Here is a 20,967-nt window from a genome sequence, read left to right as displayed (position 1 = left end):
GCCTCTCTCTGAGTCTGATGTCAATTAGGATAAAAAAAAGACACCAATGCCTCGAGATCCTCTGGTAAATCTCTGGCAGCAACTTCGCCTTTAATCGCATCAGAGAGCCCATGAAAGAAGTCGGCAAAAGGGCTTCATTGTTCCAACCTACCTCTGCGGCAAGCGTACGGAACTCAATAGAATACTGAGCAACAGATCTTGTACCTTGCTGAATGGACATGAGTCGTTTAGAAGCAGAGGAGGAGCGAACCAGAACATCAAATACCCTTCGAAAGGAGGCCACAAATTCAGGGTAATTTGAAATAACAGGTTTATTAGTCTCCCACAAGGGATTAGCCCAGGCAAGAGCTGTGTCAGAGAGTAACAAGATGAGAAATCCCACCTTAGCTCTGTCAGAGGGAAACGCTTGAGGTAACATCTCAAAGTAAATGCCCACCTGGTTCAAAAACCCTCTGCACTGAATAGGATCGCCTCCATATCGCTGAGGTAGAGGTGCAGAACCGGACAAGCTCCTGGTAGGCATAGGTGCAAAAGCGGAAACAGGAGCAGCCATAACTTGCGGGACACTTTGGTCCAAATGTGCAGTGCGAGTCAGCAGGGTTTGCAGGGCTAGTGCAAATTGATCCAAGCGGTGATCCTATACATCCATCCTGGAAACGATGGAAGGTAAAGGTGGATAATTAGCAGCATTAGGATTCATGGCCTTTGCGTAATGTCAGGGTGCCAGGAATCAGACTGAGACGAGAAGTGCAAAAATAATCACACCTTTATTAATAGCAAAAAATAATAAAAAAAGTCCACAAGTCAAATAACAAGCCAGGAGTCAAAACCAGAGCTGGTAGTCAGACGAGCCGAGTCAGGAGCCAAAGCGAATAGTCAGACAAGCCGGAATCAGGAACAAGGAAAACAGCAGAGTCAGGAACAAGCCAGGGATCAGGAACCAGGAAGGACGTCAGGCAGCCAGGTAATACCCAGGAACTCTCAAAAACAAGTCTGAGACAACGCAAAGGCAAAGCATACTGAACAGAGGCTCTTTAAATAATAATTGATGACATCACAATTCTGAGACTGATTCCTGTCTCACATGGATGATGCACACCAGTCTGGCCATAAAAGAAAGTGCAGGAAATGATCAGCATCCCCCACAATGCACCATAGTCAGGAAGAGAGGTGAGTAAAATGGCTGCCAGCAGCACATGGCAAACACAACAGGGAAAAAACCCTGACAGTGCCTCTGCGTATACTGCGCCATCTCAATTCCTCCACATGGCCCTGTGCCCAGTCCTATCATACAACAGGGATGGTAAAACACTGGCCAGATGGCAACCCACTCTGAGACGAAAAAAATAGGTTGAAAGGCCACCAGTTGGCCTTCACTGCTCTAATATGTAAGATCTTTTCTTGTTGAACTGTTATGTTAACATTACTATGTGTTTAACCCCAACAAAGAGCTTAAACATCTAGTTAAGGCAAACACTTGATCCTCAGTGTACTGCCAAACCTGAGCTGAACACAGACTGGTAAGCCAATCACAAGCAGCATATGTGCGTAGCCCGTCTATTACTGGCCATGTTAAGCTAAGGCATTTACAAAAACAACTAAGAGAAGCTGAGAAAAGGATACATTGTAGCACTCAAATCCAAAAAAAATACTATGGTGGTTACATCACTCTACAAATTAAAATCAAACTCTATTGTTAATAATAAAAAATGGGTGAATTTAAAAACAGATACTAGATACTGACTGGACACTGTGATATAATTGCTAACTATCAAAATAAAGAGCTGAATAAAATATTATTCATACAAGTCATGGGATACTTCCTAATACAAATAATATAAGATCTCTCTAATGGATTAGCTAAGTTGGCGTAAAAATAACTGTGTGGTATAGAGGAACTACCCATATTTCAATTTATATTCACACACTTAGCTTGGGAATTCATAACATTTTCTATAGTTGTATCCTATATTGAATACAGTAATATACTAAGTATCAATTTGAAATGTCTAATACTCCATCAAGAGTGTATGTGCAATGACACACAGATAATATGATTTGTCAACACATATAATAGGCATGTTTACGTCATAAAAAGCCTTTTGAGAAAGCCGGGTTGCCAGCGAAACATGTTAGAGGGAGAGGGCTAATGGGACCCTATTTTTAATATGTCTAGATAACGGTATTAACTGGTAACTGAACTGATTTATAATTGAGCTATAAAACTAATGGTAGTACACCGGTAAATTGAGCTGTCAATATTATAGCATACGTATTCTGATACAAGGAGAATGTAAATTTCTAAGAGGGCTGGTGCAAGGATTTTTGTATACATAGGCGAAGGTGCCTTTTGACACCCCCCTGCCCCAAATCCCCACCACGACAACATAAAATCCCCTGACAATACCACCAACCTAATAGAGCAAAAAGTTAAATTAATTTGCCTGCAGTTAGTTCAAAATGTGTTTTATGGCTTTAAATAAAGTTTTTAACAAATAAGTTAAACTTATATTAAAAAATGTAATGTGGTACAGAACATAATCATAGCCCTACATATATCAATTGAAAATCCCTGTTTCCTACAGAATAAACTGGCATTTTCATGCAACACCATCATTACCATGCTTAATATCATGACCATGCACATCAATATTCCTTCACTATTGTCCCAATTTCCCACTAGCATTGCCCAAAAATTTACTTTAACCCCTGGCCTGCTCCCTGGAAAGAGATTAAAAAAAAAACCAGAAGTAAAGTATTGTGCATACACCTCACTGGCAGTGGCATGGGCCCCAGCCCCAAGCCAAGGCAAAGTCTGCCATGCCCCAGCCTATATGTATATATAACAGTGAGCCAGTTCAATTCTATTTAAATTAAAAAGGATAATATTTTTAAATAAAATTAATCATGCATCATGAATAATTCATTTTATTTAAATATATTGGCCTTTTTCATGACTGCTCCTTTATTATCCTTTATTTACTTATGTAGCATATTACTTATTAAACACCACACTAAACTAAAAGAATATAGGCTAATGTGCAGGCAATGTAGGCACGTGTAAAAGAGTGCTACAGTTACTGCTATGGTACCCATAGATTTAATTTAACTAAGTTAGGCTAATAGCCTATGATTATGAAATATAAAATGCCACACAGCTTTCCTTTGTCCTTCACATTTCTTTATCATCCTGTCCACGTGTGGGGAAAATGAGGCACAATGGTATAATACAGATATACAACTGCACTACCCCATAGCACATGTGTGAACTGTATACCATAGCCCATATCTCAGTCCCTGCATCAGACGGAGCGACCCCTAAAGACATAAGTGTATCCTTTTAAATAAAACACCAAGATGGAAACCACTGCACCACTAGGCACTAGTTAACTAATGTAAGGTAAGGAGGATACAGGAAGTCCCAATCTTCCTCACGTACAATATAGAGAACAAATGATCCCTTATACAAAAAAACTTAGCAGGTGATCCATCATAACAGTATTAAAAACCTTACAGCTTTAATCTTATTTTGGGGGGTTGTGACATTATAAAAGCCTATAACCCCCAACAAGAGAAGCAGACCCCAAGATGCTTCATTTGAAAGGGTAGAGCCCCAAGAACAGTTGATATCTGGGGGGTTTATATCCTTAGATCCGTCATGTGACCACTGCTAACCTCTCTCATAAATACTACACATTTGGGGTATACCAATAAAAGGGGGCCGTGATCTAGTCTAATAATAGCTGATATGTCATACTATAAATGGAATGGGAATTGAATTTCCACCCACGGAGTCAGACCCTGGCTCCTACCTTCAGTCCTCTTCTTCAAGTTCTCACTGCTGGCTGCAATACCGCGGGTCCGGGTCGGGTGGGCATCACTCACGTGGCTGAGGCTGTGCGTGCCACCAGGCATCCAAACCGTGCCACAATTTCCCATTTCCCTCTCAGAGTGAGATCAGACAGACTCCACACGTCACTGTGTACTGTGTGCACAGACAGGCTAACAGTCACTGAGGCTCTTCTTAGGCAGCGCGGCAAGAGCACCACAAAGCACGGCCACAGAGCAGACTTCAAACTTGCAGCCAGACGCAGAAGTGATCTTACCGCTTACGTCACGCTGGTTTGACAGGCAAATCCCTCCCGCTCTTGGCGCCCACCCTGCTGGGGCGCACTAAGGCGGCTGCCTGTTTGCCTTATGCAAGCGCTGGCACTGATTTCTAATATATCCGCTCTATATGCAATAGTTAAGTAAACTACAAAGAGGATAGTTGTGGTCATAAGCGATCATGCGTTTTAATTATTAATTACATAGTAACAGACATTGTTGATGAAATTAATTTTTTTACAGACAATGTCTGATTGTTGTTTAGATACTCCTGTGCAATTATATCAGCACTAATTTAAGACTATTAAGATATTAGGATGTTTCATCAAGTATATTTATCATAATAGTGGGTTGGAACTCCAAGTCTCTAGGTAATTTTGTGGCATATACAATTGAGCAAATGCCATAGTAACTTGACCAGAACTAGGAGATTTGTGGGTACACTCACTATTTGTATTTAAACACATTACGAAAGTCTTTATGTATTGCCGTTAGCAGTCTGAAGCTATCAGACGCTGTTTCGAATTTGCACCAAATTGCTATAGCACTAACACCAGATATTTATTGGGTTTAACATAACCACCAACTTTATTATTTAGAAGGATTGGTTGTGCTATAACTTTTATTAAAGGGACAGTAAACACCAGAATTGTTGTTTAAAAAGGTAGATAATCCCTATATTGCCCATTCCCCAGTTTTGCATAACCAACAAAGTTATAATAATATACTTTTTACCTTTGTGATTACCTTGTATCTATGCCTCTGCAAACTGCCCCCTTATTTCAGTTCTTTTGACAGACTTGCATTTTTAGCCAATCAGTGCTGACTCCTAGGAGCTTCACATGCCTGAGTTCAATGTTATCTATGTGAAACACATGAACTATCGCCCTCTAGTGGTGAAAAACTGTCAAAATGCTTTTAGATTAGAGGCGGCCATCAAGGTCTAAGAAATTAGCATATGAACCTCCTAGGTTTAGTTTTCAACTAAGAATACCAAGAGAACAAAGCAAAATTGGTAATAAAAGTAAATTGCAAAGTGGTTTAAAATTGCATGCCCTATTTAAATCATGAAAGTTTTTTTGGACTGTCCCTTTAATATAACTCGGCAGCCTGCTTTTCGGCAAACACCATACAGTTATTCTAGTTATATTTATATTATTAGCATACCCTGATCAGACGTTTATGTTTAGTACATAGGCCTAATATTTTGGTCCACTATTGAAGCTAGGCAATTCGTGGGAACACTAACTTCCCATATTTACGGATTTCTGAATTGGCTCCATGCACTGCCTATATTTGGTCTAATGTTCTAACGTTGGTTAACCCCTTAACGACCGAGGACATGCCAGGAACGTTCTACAAAAACACACCCTTAACGACCAAGAACATTCCTGGCTCGTCCTCTGGGGTTTGAAGCACTGGAAGCGATCTTAATCGCTTCCAGCTGCTTCTAGGGTATTGTAGTGATGCCTCGATATTGAGGCATCACTGCAATCCCCTATTTTACCCACGATGCAGAGGCCATCAATGCTAACATTCGTTGGTGGGTGGGAGCTACTATGGGAGGTGGGTGGGCGGTCCAAACATGTCAGTATCCGGATTCGGTTTTGGTGTGATGATCGCCGTTGTTGGCGGTGGCAGTGCACACAATAAAAAAAAATATGACTGATGCAGAGGGGGGATCTCCGATGTTTTGTAAGGGAGAGGGAGGGATGTAGATTATTGAGGGTGGGCAGCTACACTACAGAAAACAATTTTTTGAAATAAACTGCAGACTGTATGTAAAAAAAATAAAAAAATAAAAAAAATAATAACAAATGCTTTCTATTTCAGTACTGGCAGACTTTCTGCAAGTACTTAAGATGGTGGTGACAATTGTGAGGTGGGGGAGGGAAGAGAGCTATTTGAGGGGGGTCAGGGAGTGATCAGAGGTGGGATGTGTCAGGTGGGAGGCTGATCTCTACACTAAAGTTAAAAATGAACCCTACAAGCTACCGAATTAACCACTTAACTGCTGGGCATATTACAAGTGTGGTGCGCAGCAGCATTTAGAGGCCTTCTTATTACCAAAAAGCAACGCCAAAGCCATATATGTCTGCTATTTCTGAATAAAGGGGATCCTAGAGAAGCTGTTTGTAAATAATTTCAGTGAGAAACCTAAAATTGTGAAAAATGTAAAGTTTTTTCTTTATTTGATCGCATTTGGCGGTGAAATGGTGGCATGAAATATACCAAAAAGGGCCTAGATCAATACTTTGGGTTGTCTACTACACTACACTAAAGCTAAAATTAACTCTACAAGCTCCCTAATTAACCCCTTCACTGCTGGGCATCATACATGTGTGGTGCGCAGCGGCATTTAGCGGCCTTCTAATTTCAAAAAGCAAGGCCAAAGCCATATATGTCTGCTATTTCTGAACAAAGGGGATCCCAGAGAAGCATTTACAACCATTTATACCATAATTGCACAAGTTGTTGTAAATAATTTCAGTGAGAAACCTAAAGTTTGTGAAAAAATTTGTGAAAAAGTAAACAATTTTTTTTATTTGATCGCATTTGGCGGTGGAATGGTGGCATGAAATATACCAAAATGGGCCAAGATCAATACTTTGGGATGTCTTCTAAAATATATATATATATATATATATATATATAGATATGTGTGTGTATATATATATATATATATATATATATATATATATATATGTGTGTGTATATATATATATATATATATATATATATATATATATATATATATATATATATATATATATATATATGTCAAGGGATATTCAGGGACTCCTGAAAGATATCAATGTTCCAATGTAACTAACGCTAATTTTGAAAAAAGTGGTTTGGAAATAGCAAAGTGCTACTTGTATTTATTGCCCTATAACTTGCAAAAAAGCAAAGAACATGTAAACATTGGGTATTTCTAAACTTAGGACAAAATTTCGAAACTATTTAGCATGGGTGTTTTTTGGTGGTTGTAGATGTGTAACAGATTTTGGAGGTCAAAGTTAGAAAAAGTGTGTTTTTTCCATTTTTTCCTCATATTTTATATTTTTTTTATAGTAAATTATAAGATATGATGAAAATAATGGTATCTTTAGAAAGTGCATTTAATGGTGAGAAAAAACAGTATATAATATGTGTGGGTACAGTAAATGAGTAAGAGGGAAATTACAGCTAAACACAACACCGCAGAAATGTAAAAATAGCCTTGGTCCCAGACGGTCAGAAAATGGAAAAGTGCTCTGGTCACTAAGGGGTTAAAATTAGCACCCAAACACAACAGTACTAATCTCAACACACTTTTGGCCCTTCCTCTATACCACACAGTTACTTTTGCGCCAACTTAGCTAATCCATTAGAGAGATCTTATATTATTTGTATTAGAACGTATCCCATGACTTGTATGAATAATATTTTATTCAGCTCTTTATTTTGATAATAAGCAATTATATCACAGTGTCCAGTCCGTATCTAGCATCTGTTTTTAAATTCACCCATTTTTATTATCAATAAAGTTTGATTTTAATTTGTAGAGTGATGTAACCACCATAGTATTTTTGAGGGATTTGAGTGCTAAAATGTATCCTTTTCTCAACTTCTCTTAGTTGTTTTTGTAAATGCTGCAGATGATACATAGCACCTACTAGCCAGATATATATTACATTTAAGGCTTAATAATAATCTCTAATGGCAATATCCCTCGTTGTTGAAAAAATAAAACTAAGTAGTGTGATAATTTTTCTTTTTTCTATCATGTTAAGCTAAAGAACAGAAATGCATTACTGGTCTTGGAACCGACTTTAACTAAATGTTTAACAGTTTGGAGCGGTTGAACAGATATATGCGATCTGAGTGCTATAAGAAAGTGCTCTAGCAAATTAAAGCATTTTCTATGTCTCTAACAAATATCATATTTAGGTTTTTAATCCTCAATAGTGATGTCGCAAACCTAAAATTTTGCGTTTGCGAACAGCAAACGCGAACTTCTGTAAAAGTTTGCGAACCGGGCGAACCGCCATTGACTTCAATAGGCAGGCGAATTTTAAAACCCACAGGGACTCTTTCTGGCCACAAAAGTGATGTAAAAGTTGTTTCAAGGTGACTAACACCTGGACTGTGGCATGCCGGAGGGGGATCCATGGCAAAACTCCCATGGAAAATTACATAGTTGATGTAGAGTCTGTTTTTAATCCATAAAGGGCATAAATCACCTAAAATTCCTAAATTGTTTGGAATAACGTGCTTTAAAACATCAGGTATGATGTTGTATCGTTCAGGTGGTGTAAGGGTTACGCCCACTTCACAGTGACAGACCAAACTCCCCGTTTAACGCACCGCAAACAACCGCAAACAGTCCATTTGCACAACCGCAAACTCCCCATTTGCACAAGGTTGGATACCAAGTGGGCCTGGCACACACTCTGGCAGGCAGGCAACTGCTATTATATTACACTAGCAGACTGATGTTTCACAGTTAAAAAAGTTTTTTTAAAAAAATTTTACACTACTGTTACAACAGATATGAGTGGTGGCACTAGTTGGCAAGTGGGCCTGGCACACACGCTGGCAGGCAGGCAACTGCAATTAGATTACACTAGCAGACTGATGTTTCACAGTCAAAAAAGTTTTTTTTTTTAAATTTACACTACTGTTACAACAGATATGAGTGGTGGCACTAGTTGGCAAGTGGGCCTGGCACACACGCTGGCAGGCAGGCAACTGCAATTAGATTACACTAGCAGACTGATGTTTCACAGTCAAAAAAGTTTTTTTTTTTAAATTTACACTACTGTTACAACAGATATGAGTGGTGGCACTAGTTGGCAAGTGGGCCTGGCACACACGCTGGCAGGCAGGCAACTGCAATTAGATTACACTAGCAGACTGATATTTCACAGTCAAAAAAGTTTTGTTTTTTTTAAATTTACACTACTGTTACAACAGATATGAGTGGTGGCAGTGCACTAGTTGGCAAGTGGGCCTGGCACACACGCTGGCAGGCAGGCAGGCAACTGCAATTAGATTACACTAGCAGACTGATGTTTCACAGTCAAAAAAGTTTTTTTTTTAAATTTACACTACTGTTACAACAGATATGAGTGGTGGCACTAGTTGGCAAGTGGGCCTGGCACACACGCTGGCAGACAGGCAACTGCTATTAGATTACACTAGCAGACTGATGTTTCACAGTCAAAAAAGTTTTTTTTTTAAAAAATGTACACTACTGTTACAACAGAAATGAGTGGTGGCACTTAGCAAGTGGGCCTAGCACACACACTGGCAGGTAGGCAACTGCAATTAGATTACACTAGCAGACTGATGTTTCACAGTCAAAAAAGTTTTTTTTTTTTAAATTTACACTACTGTTACAACAGATATGAGTGGTGGCACTAGATGGCAAGTGGGCCTGGCACACACGCTGGCAGGCAGGCAACTGCTTATAGATTACACTAGCAGACTGATATTTCACAGTCAAAAAAGTTTTTTTTTTACAAAATTTACGCTACAGATATGAGTGGTGGCACTTCAGGCAGGCAACTGCAATTAGATTACACTAGCAGACTGATGTTTCACAGTCAAAATTACACAGGCAAAAAAAAAAAATGTTCTAGCCCTAAAAAGGGCATTTTGGGGTGCTGTCCTTACAGCAGAGATCAGATGAGTCCTTCAGTGACTTCTTCTGCTACTAGACCACTGTTTAAAGGGATTAAAACTCATATGCTAAATCACTTGAAAGTGATGCAGCATAACTGTAAAAAGCTGACAGGAAAATATCACCTTGACATCTCTATGTGAAAAAGGTATTTTACCTCAAACTTTCTTCAGCTTACCAGAGTAAGTGCTGTGTAAACAGTTATACTTCAGCTGCTGTCCAGCTGCAAGTTGAACACTTCCTAACTTATCCTAGAACAAGCATCCTGACTGGCTGCTTAAAGTCTATTTACAGGGGGGTGTAAATACTTAGAAAATATGAGGTAAAATATCTTCATTTTCTACATAAAGATGTTCAGGTGATATTTTATAGTCAGCTTTTTACAGCTATGCTGCATCACTTTCATGTGCTTCAACATTTGGGTATCATATCCCTTTAACTTCCCATGCAGCTTTTGTGACTTTTGCCTCTGTCTTAATCTTCCTGTATTAACTATTCACTTTTAAGTATTAACCATTTTCTGGTATCTTTATTTCTACATTCTTCTGACATTTCATTAAAGACAATATTTATTTTCCTAAATTGTAATTAGTAAATGTAAAATACAAGTGTTGCTTAACCGGAAGACAAAAACAAAAAAATTTTTAGCTAATGAAAAAGCTAAAAATATGTATTTACAAAGCATTCTCAAAAGTATGCACGCAAACTTTAAAACAAACAAAAAAAAGCCATGAACAATTTCCTCTTAAAACAGGTCAAAATAGATTTTAAAGATAGAATGCATATTGCACAAGAATTTTGATGGACTGGAATGGAATCCAGTATTTCTAACATTCTATGTATTTGGATCTTGACTGTAAAGATAATTAAAAAAATACAGGTCAAAAGCGACAAAATAAAATTGAAATCTGAAACCACAAAGGCTTATTAGGGAAAAAGTCAGATATCACATACCCTGTTGATGAGTTCGCCAACCATTCCCGTCCAGGAACCATTAGGTTCAGGAGCACCATAAAGCCCATCCTCCACCAGTTTGATTTTGTAGTCAAAATGAAGGAGATTGGACAGCTCCTTCAACATCTCAGCACAGAAGCCTTCATACTGATCATTTCCTGACAAGGAGCGAAAATTTGCTTTGCGCATCATATATGGATTTTCCTGTTACAGAATGATGGGATATTAAATAAGGTAAATATGAGGTCATATGGATATTGGAGGGCTGATTCTTTGGCTATGGAAAAGGGGTAAATGGTTAAATTTACAAGAGAGATGCCAATGATGGATGTCTATGGTACAGTAAACAAAATAAGAGCAAACATAACAGGAAACAAGAACAGGAAAAGAGAAATGGAGAAGAGGAAAGATACAGTATATACAAGGTAGCAAATATTCACAGATCTCACCAGGATGGTGGTGACGACCAGAGTCTTGTTCTCCAAAGTCTTTGAAATATTAATTTCCAAGCTGCTGGCATTCATAGCCAGGGTGCGATTGGAATACCAGACTCCGATCTACAGGCACAAAACATTAAGGTTAAATCTCACCTATTTTTGGAAACTTAAACTGCTTTCAACCATATTTTGCACCCAGAATCTCCAACCATCTCCAAGTGCTTTTTATCTGACCCTCTTCACCATTGAACACTATTTATCTACAACTAAACATTTAGAACAGAGAGCTCTTCTACTCTTAGGCTTTTTTACTCTCTATACCAGACATAGGGCCATATTACAAGTGGCACAATATTTAGAGCTTTCGCTCATGCGCAAACACAGCTGGAGATATATTTTTAACGTGGGTGGATTAGTACGCGTATTACTAGTTGAAAGTAAAATGTTTATACGCAAGCGAAACCCAATGCACGCTAATTTTAGGACTTCGGATATTGTAACCATTTTTCTACTATGCGAAGAACATTGGAATGTAAAATTGCAGTAAATAAACAGTAAAACACATTATAAAATTTTATAAAAATATTTTAAGGTATTTGAGTGGAAAGGGCTTCAAAGTGTATATATATATGTATGTACATGTGTATATACAATATATATATATATATATATATATATATATATATATATATATATATATATACTGTATATGTATATATATCTATATACACTATTTTTAGTTATGCAAATTGCTCTTACGTCTCCCTAAGAATAATGGGGGAAACTAGACGTGGACTCCTTGCACACATGCCCTTAGAGAGATGCAACTGCACCTCACTGACCAGGCCCACAGAAGGCCGAAACGATCAGCTGGGGTTGTTGTTTCTCTTGTTCAGAGAGGAATTGCCTGGTATTTCGGTATTTGCCTGGTTTTTGGGCGCTGGACTGTCATTGGGCAGGATATTTTTTCTCTGTGGAAAGGCATAGTGTGCTAAAAGAGTATGCACCCTGAGTGGCACTGAAAATGAACAGGCATGGAAGTTATTCTAGCTTTTGTTCTGTCTTAGCTGAGTGTGTCTCTTTCTTTATATATTCCGAATATATATGTTTAAATGTTCCGATCAGCCAAAAGAATGCGAGCTCAATCTGATTGGCTGATTGGATCAGCCAATCGGATTGAACTTGAATCTGATTGGCTGATTCCATCAGCCATTCAGAATTTTCCTACCTTAATTCCGATTGGCTGATAGAATCCTATCAGCCAATAGGAATTCGAGGGACGCCATCTTGGATGACGTCCCTTAAAGGAACCGTCATTCGTCGGGAAGTCGTCGGCCAGGATGGATGTTCCGCGTCGGTGGGATGAAGATGGATCCGGAAGAAAGAAGATTGAAGATGCCGCTTGATAGAAGACTTCAGCCGGATGATTGATCTCTTCAGCGCCCGCTTGGATCAAGACTTCAGCCGAATGATGGACCTCTTCAGCCCGATGATGGACCTCTTCAGCCCCCGCTTGGGCTTGGATGAAGATTTCAGAGCCTCTTCTGGACGGATCGGTGATACCCGGGGTGGTGAAGATAAGGTAGGGAGATCTTCAGGGGCTTAGTGTTAGGTTTATTTAAGGGGGGGTTGGGTTAGATTAGGGGTATGTGGATGGTGGGTTGTAATGTTGAGGGGGGGTATTGTATGTTTTTTTTTACAGGCAAAAGAGCAGAATTCTTTGGGGCATGCCCCGCAAAAGGCCCTTTTAAGGGCTGGCAAGGTAAAAGAGCTTTTCTATTTGTATTTTAGAATAGGGTAGGGCATTTTTTTATTTTGGGGGGCTTTGTTATTTTATTAGGGGGCTTAGAGTAGGTGTAATTAGCTTAAAATTGTTGTAATATTTTTATAATGTTTGTAAATTATTTTTTTATTTTTTGTAACTTAGTTCTTTTTTATTTTTGTACTTTAGTTAGTTTATTTAAAGGGACATTAAGCACTTTGAGATGATGATATAAAATGATAAATTGTATATAATAAAACAACTCTGCAATACACTTTCATTATTTATTTTGTCCTCTTTGCCTGTAATTCCATTCTAAAAGTGTGAGCTTTTCAGTTCCTGCTAGAAATGGAAGTGCAGAACACTGTTAAATCCAGCACAACCATTGGCTGCACACTCTAGTGTTCTATTTATAACTGACCCTAATTGGCCACAGCAGAGAAGGTAACACAAGTTACAACATGGCAGCTCCCAGTGTTTTATAGACACTAAAACTTTACACTTATTTTGTCACTTTTTAAACAACTAATGAAACTTTAAAAAATACATCTACATGTTAGTCATGGACTAATCTTTTCTTTGAATGCATTATTCTATCTAGCATGTATTTAGTGTTTAATGTCCCTTTAATTGTATTTCTTTGTAGGTATTTGTATGTAATTAATTTATTGATAGTGTAGTGTTAGGTTTAATTGTAGATAATTGTAGGTATTTTATTTAATTAATTTATTGATAGTGTAGTGTTAGGTTTAATTGTAACTTAGGTTAGGATTTATTTTACAGGTAATTTTGTAATTATTTTAACTAGGTAGCTATTAAATAGTCATTAACTATTTAATAGCTATTGTACCTGGTTAAAATAAATACAAAGTTGCCTGTAAAATAAATATTAATCCTAAAATAGCTACAATATAATTATAATGTATATTGTAGCTATATTAGGGTTTATTTTACAGGTACGTATTTAGCTTTAAATAGGAATAATTTCTTTAATAAGAGTTAATTTATTTTGTTAGATAAAAATTATATTTAACTTAGGGGGGTGTTAATGTTAGGGTTAGACTTAGCTTTAGGGGTTAATAAATTTATTAGAGTAGCGGTGATGTTAGGGAGGGCAGATTAGGGGTTAATACTATTTATTATAGGGTTATTGAGGCGGGAGTGAGGCGGATTAGGGGTTAATAACTTTATTATAGTAGCGGTGAAGTCCGGTCGGCAGATTAGGGGTTAATAATTGTAGGTAGGTGGCAGCGACGTTGGGGGCGGCAGATTAGGGGTTAATAAATATAATATAGGGGTCGGCGGTGTTAGGGGCAGCAGATTAGGGGTACATAGGGATAACGTAGGTTGCAGCGGTGTACGGAGTGGCAGATTAGGGGTTAATAATAATATGCAGGGGTCAGCGATGGCAGATAAGGGGTTAATAAGTGTAAGGTTAGGGGTGTTTAGACTCGGGTTCATGTTAGGGTGTTAGGTGCAGACTTAGGAAGTGTTTCCCCATAGGAAACAATGGGGCTGCGTTAGGAGCTGAACGTTGCTTTTTTGCAGGTGTTAGATTTTTTTCCAGCTCAAACGGCCCCATTGTTTCCTATGGGGGAATCGTGCACGAGCCCGTTTTTGAAGCTGGCCACGTCCGTAAGCACCGCTGGTATTGAGAGTTGCAGTGGCTGTAAATATGCCTGTACGCTCCCTTTTTGGAGCCTAACGCAGCCCTTTCTTTGAACTCTAAATACCAGCGGTATTTAAAAGGTGCGGGGGGAAAAAAGCATGCGTAGCTAACGCACCCCTTTGGCCGCAGAACTCTAAATCTAGTGGTAAGTTTGCCAATACACAGCACCCCCCAGATTGTTGTTTATAAATTTATCTTTTCATTTTATTATTAAACTTGAGCTATAGGAAGTTTTGTATAATTCTCTAAATTCCTTCCAACAAACAAAATTGAAAGATGACTAAAGTATGTCTATATTGATTTCTATTTTTATTCTAGTAATGGAATTTTTAAAATTCCAAATTGTATAGGATTGTTTAACAAGTTATCGCCTAGATTACGAATTTTGTCGGTAAGGCTGTGTGTTGCTAACCAGCAGTTTTCCCTCACCGCTCACCTACAGACAACGCTGGTATTGCGGGTTTTTAGAAACCCGGCGTAGCCGCAAAAAAGTGAGCGTAGAGCAAAATTTTAGCTCCACATCTCACCTCAATACCAGCGCTGCTTACGTTAGCGATAAGCAGGTAAACGTGCTTGTGTACGATTTCCCCATAAGAATCAATGGGGGAGAGCCGGCTGAATTTTTTTTTAACACCTGCAAAAAAGCAGCGTAAAGCAGCCCCATTTATTCCAATGGGGAAATACATTTTATGTCTACACCTAACACTCTAACATGAACCCCGAGTCTAAACACCCCTAATCTTACACTTATTAACCCCTAATCCGCCGCCCCCGACATCGCAGACACCTGCATAATATTATTAACCCCTAATCTGCCGCTCCGGACACCGCCGCCACCTACATTATATTTATTAACCCCTAATCTGCTGCCCCCAACATCGCCGAACCCTACATTATTTTTATTAACCCCTAATCTGCCACCCCCAACGTCGCCCAACTATATTAAATGTTTTACCCTTAAACCTAAGTCTAACCCTAACCCTAACACCCCCTAACCTAAATATAATTTAAATAAATCTAAATAAAATAACTAACATTAATTAAATTATTCCAATTTAAAACTAAATACTTACCTGTAAAATAAACCCTAAGCTAGCTACAATATAACTAATAGTTACATTGTAGCTAGCTTATGGTTTATTTTTATTTTACAGGCAACTTTGTATTTATTTTAACTAGGTACAATAGTTATTAAATAGTTATTAACTATTTAATAACTACCTAGTTAAAATAAAGACAAATTTACCTGTAAAATAAATCATAACCTAAGTTACAATTACACCTAACACTACACTATAATTAAATTAATTACCTAAACTAAATACAATTAAAAAAAAAATACCTAAAGTACGAAAAAAAACACCCCACTAAATTACAGAAAATAATAAAATAATTCCAAGTTTTTTAAACTAATTACACCTAATCTAATCCCCCTAATAAAGTAAAATAATAAAAAGCCCTTCCCTATACTAAATTACAAATAGCCCTTAAAAGATTTCTATCAGCCAATCGGAATTGAAGGGACGCCATCTTGGGTGACGTCATTTAAAGGAACCTTCATTCTTCAGTTGGACTTTGTTGGAAGAGGATGCTCCGCATCGGATGTATTGCAGATGGAGCCGCTCCGCCTCCAGATGGATGAAGATAGAAGATGCCGCCTGGATGAAGACTTCTGCCATCTGGAGGACCTCTTCTGGCCAGCTTGGATGAAGACTTCTGCCCGTCTGGAGGACCACTTCGCCCTGCTTCGTTGAGGACTTCGGGCACGGCTGGGTGAAGACTTCTCAAGGTAGGGTGATCTTCAAGGGGTTAGTGTTAGGTTTTATTAAGGGGGGATTGGGTGGGTTTTAGAGTAGGGTTGGGTGTGTGGGTGGTGAGTTTTAATGTTGGGGTGTATTGTACTTTTTTTTTACAGGTAATAGAGCTGATTACTTTGGGGCAATGCCCCGCAAAAGGCACTTTTAAGGGCTATTTGTAATTTAGTATAGGGTAGGGCTTTTTATTATTATGGGGGGCTTTTTTATTTTATTAGGGGGATTAGATTAGGTGTAATTAGTTTAAAAAACTTGTAATTATTTTATTATTTTATGTAATTTAGTGGGGGGTTTTTGTACTTTAGATAATTTTTTAAATTGTATTTAATTGTATTTAGTTTAGGTAATTAATTTAATTGTAGTGTTAGGTGTAATTGTAACTTAGGTTAGGATTTATTTTACAGGTATATTTGTATTTATTTTAACTAGGAAGTTATTAAATAGTTAATAACTATTTAATAACTATTCTACCTAGTTAAAATAAATACAACGTTGCCTGTAAAATAAAAATAAATCCTAAAATAGCTACAATGTAACTATTAGTTATATTGTAGCTAGCTTAGGGTTTATTTTATAGGTAAGTATTTAGTTTTACATAGGAATAATTTATTTAATGTTAGTTATTTTATTTAGATTTATTTAAATTCTATTTAAGTTAGGGGTTGTTAAGGTTAGGGTTAGACTTAGGTTTAGGGGTTAATACATTTAATATAACTGCGGCGACGTTGGGGGCGGCAGATTAGGGGTTAATAAATGTAGGTAGGTGTCAGCGATGTTAGGGACGGCAGATTAGGGGTTAATAAAAATGTAAGTAGTGTTTACGATGCTTGAGGGCGGCGGTTTAGGGGTTAATATATTTTTTACAGTGGCGGCGATGTCCGGTTCGGCAGATTAGGGGTTAAAACATTTTTTTAATTGTTTGCGATGTGGGGGGGGGGGGGGCCTCGGTTTAGGGGTTAATAGGTAGTTCATGGGTGTTAGTGTACTTTTTAGCACTTTAGTTAAGAGTTTTATGCTACGGCGTTAGCCCATAAAACTCTTAACTACTGACTTTTTAATCCTAACGCACAACTCGTAATCTAGCCGAAGGTTTTTATGTTCTTAACATGGAGTAGACTGGTAACTTTTCTCTACTACCTAGTAACTTTCCTTTCTGCTGGTAAACTAGATAGATAGACACACACACAACTTGAATAAATGTAATAAATCCATTTATACAGCCAACCAATGCAGTAGCATTACCCATATACACAATCCCAAAACCTGAACTACCAGATACACCTGTCCATTATGCTTTAAAGCGACTATGGTAATATAAAATGATAAATCATATATATAAAAAAAACTCTGCAATATACTTTTATCGTTTATTTTGTCCCCTTTTTCAGTAATTCCATTCTGAAATTGCGAGTTTTTCAGTTGATGTTAGAAATGGAAGTGCAGAACACTGTTATATTCTACACAGGCATTGGCTGCACACTCTAGTTACCTATAACTATCCCTAATTGGCCAAAGCAGAGAAGGTAACCTAAGTTACAACATGGCAGCTCCAATTGTTTTATAGGCAATAAAACATTACACTTATTTTGTCACTATTTAAACAGCTAATGAAACTAATATTTTCTATGAATGCATCATTCTATCTAGCATTTATTCTTCCTTTAAGTGACCACTCAAGTATAACCAGTTGCTTCACCACAGTTACCACTTAAGTCAAAATAAAGTATTTTTATTATTATTATTATTATCAGTTATTTGTAAAGCGCCACCAGATTCCGCAGAGCTATAAACATAGGTTAATATGCAAGCTAACAATTATGGAAGACAAATAGATAGAGGGCCCTGCCAAGAGTTGCACTGTTGTATATCAGCTTTCATGAAGGTGATCTTCAGAACAGCTGGGCTCTAGGCTTACATGCAAAGACTGGATATAGGGAATGAAAGAGAGATCTGAGTCGTGTCACCTCAATACATCAGGCAGGGATTGGGGTAATGATGCTATTATCAACAGTTATAGAAAGTTGGGGGGGTAGATATCTTGGAAGGGGGGATAAGGAGCTCAGTTTTGGAGACAGATTAAGATACTGAGAAGGCATTTACTGATGAAATATTAGAAAGTTAGTGACACAAGTTAGCAAGGAAGTGGATAGGTCTGGTGCACACACACAGAGGTAGATTTGGTAGAATCAGCATACAAATGATATTGAAACCTGTGGGGCTTTATTAAGGAACCTAAAAATGATGTCTAAATTGAGAACGGGACCAAGGACAGGGCCTTGAAGTGTAACTGGCTAAGCTTCCTCTATATAATGGTTCTCCATTTCTATACAACCAATGTCTCTCTAGTCTCATAAATAACCATCCTGACTTCTTCTCTCTCTGTACACAAGGCTAAACGTAGACAGCTATAACTTCTTCCTCACAACAACAAACCAACTCTTACCTCTCGGTGTCCATCCCCTGCTCTCTCCAAGATCCTCAGGGTGTAGTTTGTTCTCTGACCTTTGCTGTTGAATTCTACCCGTCCAGTGAGGCCGTCATACTCTACCTAGGGCAGGAGATGGAAAATCAAGTGGAGAAAGAAATGAGGAAGACATGTAGTAAGTTAACAAAGAGCATTTGAAATATGTAAGATAGGAGAGCTCAGTAGATTAACCAGAAGACTATTTACTTAGCAAAATGCAATTGAGCGTCATATGGTACAGAATAGATGTCAAAATTAGTATTGAAGGCAACAAACCAGAATATGGAAGAATTTGGGAATTCCCATGCACTCAGCTTAGAGCTTACACTACTTTACCTCCAACATTTCTGAGTTGCAAAGGTTTTGGGTAACAGCTTTTCGGTTTCAACAAGAATACAGAAGACCAATCTCTCTTATTTCTTACATTATCTTACAGAGGAGAGTCACTACAAATTTGAAAAATGACTTAATTGTTTAATGAATAACCTTCATATGATAGGAAATGGAGACTTGTATCTCCCTAGCTAGTTATTTAAATTCTTCGTGATTTACAAATCAAGTATTTGGTGGCACATGCTTAATGGGATATGTTACTTTAGGAGAACTAATTTGTGATTACTTTAATATTCTGAGTGCGTTTAAGGCCACTCACCATGCGCAGATAGTTCATGAGGCTTGTGCCGTGTTGCCAGATCTGTGAAGTACTGCAGGACAGCTGCTTCACTCCTATCTCTTGGCTCCGATTTAATTCTCGTACAGCACTGACCACAACATGTACTGCATCAAACATTAAAGCAGCTGAAAGCTGGATGGAAAAGAAAAAAGTTAAGTTAACAAAGAGGAATGGAAATGATAAGAGGCAAAGACAAAAAAATGTAAGACAGATGAGAGAGATGGGAAAGGACTCATGTGATATTCTCCAAGTATTTGAGTTTTATTGCTGAACACTGCTCTCCTATTGCCCAATACTTATTTCCCCATCCTCTCCTATCATATCTCATTCTCAAACCATGTTACTTACTGCAGGCCCCAAGTAGGTGCCAAGTTCACAATTCTCTCTCCAAGACATGTTAAGGCTCCTCAGGAACTCCAGATAAAATGGGTGGCTGCTGTTATACATGGAAAAGCCCAGGATGTTGGAATGATCGCTAACTACTCCATCCAGTGGTAACAGAGGGAAATCCTGGAGCAGACACAATTCATGTTTAGATGGTTTCTGATAGATATCTCTCAGTTCACATCATGCTCAACACATTTGTCTTCCTTCTTTCCTGACATTTTCTTTAAAAAAAATGTTTTTATTTATCTTGCTTGTGTTAACCCAGTTCCTACAATCTCTGAAATTAACCATTTTATACTCTCTAAACCTCATATTCTGTTGGTCTCACCATTGTAGTCAGGATATACTTGTAATGAGCAGATGTCATCCCAAGCTCTGAGGCCTAAAAACATAAGGAAAAATAATTTAAATAAGTACAAATATTTAATGCAACTCTTCTCAGTCTTCTCAAAATGTTCTTTTTTGGCATATCACAATATTATGTTCTTTCTCTTATGTTTTAAGCACGTACCTTCTTTAGGATGAGGTGAGATATGGTTGCATTTGCATCAATTATAATCGTAGACACCTTGTCATCACGAATCTCTTTCAGCAGGGGTACTGGGTCATTAGACTCATCTAACATTCGGATGGAGAGTGTATCCTTAGAAATGAGGAACTGACGAACAAGCTCTTCTAACCTCAGTAAACCTAGAGTTGAAGAAAATGATAAAATGTCAGAGACTGAACTTAGGTAGTTGTTGTTTGTTTGTTTTTCTTTTTAAAATTATACTTAATTCAATTTAAATTTGGTTACAGTAATTTATAGTTGGTTTTTGAATACCACCATTCATGACCTATCCATATAATTATTGTCTTATCTAAATTGGACATTACAACTAATTTAATGTTCACTGGCCATATCTTGTGTCACTGGCCTCTATTTATCAAGCTATCTACTTTCTAGCATTCGCCGGCTTATACTCGCCTAAGCTTGCCTAACATCGCCGCCGCGGACCTGAATACGTTCGCCAAATTTAGCAAGAAAGCTGT

General features: G+C 37.9%; 1 protein-coding gene across 1 annotated transcript in view; it reads right to left on the bottom strand.

Annotated features, from left to right (window-relative positions):
* Positions 1 to 20,967, bottom strand: part of GRIK5 (glutamate ionotropic receptor kainate type subunit 5) — a 387,182-nt gene that overhangs the window by 150,487 nt on the left and 215,728 nt on the right. Inside the window, exons 5-11 of the mRNA XM_053691035.1 lie at positions 20,447 to 20,625; positions 20,264 to 20,317; positions 19,897 to 20,058; positions 19,528 to 19,680; positions 18,855 to 18,959; positions 11,179 to 11,286; positions 10,730 to 10,933 (exon numbers count right to left, since the gene is read on the bottom strand). Of these exons, the coding sequence (XP_053547010.1) occupies positions 10,730 to 10,933; positions 11,179 to 11,286; positions 18,855 to 18,959; positions 19,528 to 19,680; positions 19,897 to 20,058; positions 20,264 to 20,317; positions 20,447 to 20,625 (965 nt within the window). The remainder of the gene's footprint in view (positions 1 to 10,729; positions 10,934 to 11,178; positions 11,287 to 18,854; positions 18,960 to 19,527; positions 19,681 to 19,896; positions 20,059 to 20,263; positions 20,318 to 20,446; positions 20,626 to 20,967) is intronic.

The sequence above is a fragment of the Bombina bombina genome, chromosome 8 (assembly GCF_027579735.1).
Source record: "Bombina bombina isolate aBomBom1 chromosome 8, aBomBom1.pri, whole genome shotgun sequence".
Lineage (NCBI taxonomy): Eukaryota > Metazoa > Chordata > Amphibia > Anura > Bombinatoridae > Bombina > Bombina bombina.
This window is presented reverse-complemented; position numbering and strand designations above follow the sequence as displayed.